The following is a 2,481-nucleotide window of genomic DNA, read 5'->3' as shown; positions in this document are numbered from 1 at the left end:
ACGCTCCCATGGGACACTCCATCTGCCCCACCATATCAGTGTTCCTGAGCTACCTGACACCTTAAGGTATGTAGAAAAAACATTTAAAACTATTTCTATGTCCAAATCATCAAATCTTTCCAAACCTCTCTGAATCAATTTGGAGGGTTCCAATTTGATTCAGAGAGATTAAAGGGTCTCCATATTCAATTCAGATTTGGAGATCTGGCCACTGAATTAGGCCAAGTCAAATCAGCAACCAAAGTTTGCACAGCCCTAATATATGTACATATGCATATACACCCGTGTGTGTGTGTGTTGTTGGTTTTAGGGGACTTCACAGTTAGTAGCTACCATAATCATACTTAGCAATGTGTTTGGCAGTCTCAGAACAGAAGGAAAGGATAAATGGAGAGTAAAATAAAATTGTTCTGTCACATTTTAAATTAAGTCAAAGACTGGAAGAAAAATACAAGAAAGCTTGCATTACCACATCCTGTACTCGGCCTCTAAGTAAATACAGGCCCTTCAAGCTCAGGGATTTCATGCTGACTACACACTTCATTTCCTCAAGCAGCTCGTTTACTATAAAGTTTAAAAATCATCTATTCCTTGTCATACTTCTCAGTAAATGACTGATGAAAACCACATGAAAGTTTTGAAGAAAGATCTGGAAGGCTGTGAAAATGTCGAGTTAGCTTTTTTTATTTTTCACTATGCCAAAAACAAGACTTTTGATACAGAACTGAGTATAAGACTGGCCTTGACCTCTCTGATAGGATGACTAGACCCTATGTGTCATGTCAGTAAGCAGAAGGAACTGCATAGAGGCTTACAGTGAAGTGTTCTGTACCTGCAGATTTAACAAAATGGCACCAATTCTCATGGCTTCACTGACTTCAAGGCTGTACATCTGCTGGGGAAAGCGGGGAGGGCTCTGATTGTTTGGAGGAAGTACCTCAATATAAATAGTAGTGATGGAACTCCTGCAGGGACAGAAAAAGAAAAAGAAATCAAAATCAATGGCAATCAACTTCAAATTTCTACATTTATATGCTGTCCTATTCCTGTAGATCACATCTTCCTCCCCTATTTCAATCCCTTCAAAATACACTTCCCTGCACATTACCTCAGAAATTATTCACACTTTCATTTCAACATAATGAAATATAAATGAATTTTTAAAAGTTGCACAAGAAAGATACGTTGCCAATAAAAAGCAAAAGCACCTAAGCAAAATAATATCTTTTCTAACAAGGTGCCAAGTTCTGATATTTTACTCATGCTTATCTCATCTTTATCTGCTCTAAATCCAGCTTTGTTCTTTGGGGGACAAAATGTAGGAAATGTTGAAGGAAGTCTGGAATACATAGTACTCCAAAGCAGAGTAAATACCTGGATTATTACCATGACTCCGGCCATAGTGTACACTGTCATCTAAGCTTGTACTACCTGCAGTACCCAAGCTAACTTGCCTAAATCTAGCTTTGGCATGGATATATGAGCTTCAGTTTCAGCAAAAACTGTAATGTCGACACACTCAAGTGAAACTGCTCCAAAGTTATAGTAAGAGTTAAAATAGCCTGAGCAGCCCCAGGAGAAGATTAGGCAGCTTAGAAGCATTGTTTGCTTACACCTCAATAAGGCTAAAAGTCTATCCCAGGTCTGTCCAATTTCTTAACAGCCAGGGGCTACACACCACAGGGGCCACAGAATCAGGGTCCACAGGTGCAGTCTCTGGCCCCCAACATGCAGGCCCCCCCAGCAGCATGTGAGTAGTTGCCCCACCACTGCTACACTACATATGTTGTAGGACAGCAGCCTCAGTGCACCTTCTTGCTTGAGGCTTCCCCCACTGCACTGTGCAGCTGGCTCCCCTGGACATGTTGTGAAATAACATTTTATCCCCCTGCCCCCTGGAAGGAGAATGGTGGGAGAGCCTGGAGTTTCTGGATGCAGCAGCAGCCACATCAGTGAAGGCAATGGAGTCAGGGGGAATCTGAGAGTTGCAGATTAATTCCTCATGGGATTCATGCAGACCATGGGCTGACAGCTGGATAATGTTGGTGTAGCCCACTTCTAAACTGTCTCCAAAGGACTAAAGTATAGTTCATTATGGCTATGCAAAGCTTCAGGTGCCGATTTGATTTGGAGGAGATTCAGTGGCTGAATCTCTGAATCTGAATCAAATCAGGAGACCAATAAAAAGGTCTGAATCGATTTGATGTTCTCCAAATCAATTTGGAAAAGATTTGGAGAGCTTTGGAGATTTGGGAAGTCTCCGCTCGCCAAGGCAGGGAGCTGGACCCAGACTCCGTGACAGTAAGTAGGGGGTGGGAGGGGGGGCTGAAAGAGGGTGAAGGGCACCATGGAGGGAAGCCCACCAAGCCCCATTCACTGTCTGCTCCTTCAGCCCCCCAGTGCCCCCCAACCCTGCCAATGGCTGCCCCACCCAGCCCCAGCATAATGGCTCTTAAACAAAATAAATAAATACAAATAATA

The 2,481-nt window shown here is 42.9% G+C and overlaps 1 protein-coding gene across 3 annotated transcripts in view; it reads right to left on the bottom strand.

Annotated features, from left to right (window-relative positions):
* Positions 1 to 2,481, bottom strand: part of PCDH15 (protocadherin related 15) — a 904,082-nt gene that overhangs the window by 371,324 nt on the left and 530,277 nt on the right. For all 3 annotated transcript variants that reach the window (XM_019538590.1, XM_019538589.1, XM_019538591.1), the window contains one exon: positions 833 to 965. In XM_019538590.1, coding sequence (XP_019394135.1) covers positions 833 to 965 — 133 coding nt within the window. The remainder of the gene's footprint in view (positions 1 to 832; positions 966 to 2,481) is intronic.

The sequence above is a fragment of the Crocodylus porosus genome, unplaced genomic scaffold (genome assembly GCF_001723895.1).
Source record: "Crocodylus porosus isolate Cpor-Errol unplaced genomic scaffold, CroPor_comp1, whole genome shotgun sequence".
Classification (NCBI taxonomy): domain Eukaryota; kingdom Metazoa; phylum Chordata; order Crocodylia; family Crocodylidae; genus Crocodylus; species Crocodylus porosus.
This window is presented reverse-complemented; position numbering and strand designations above follow the sequence as displayed.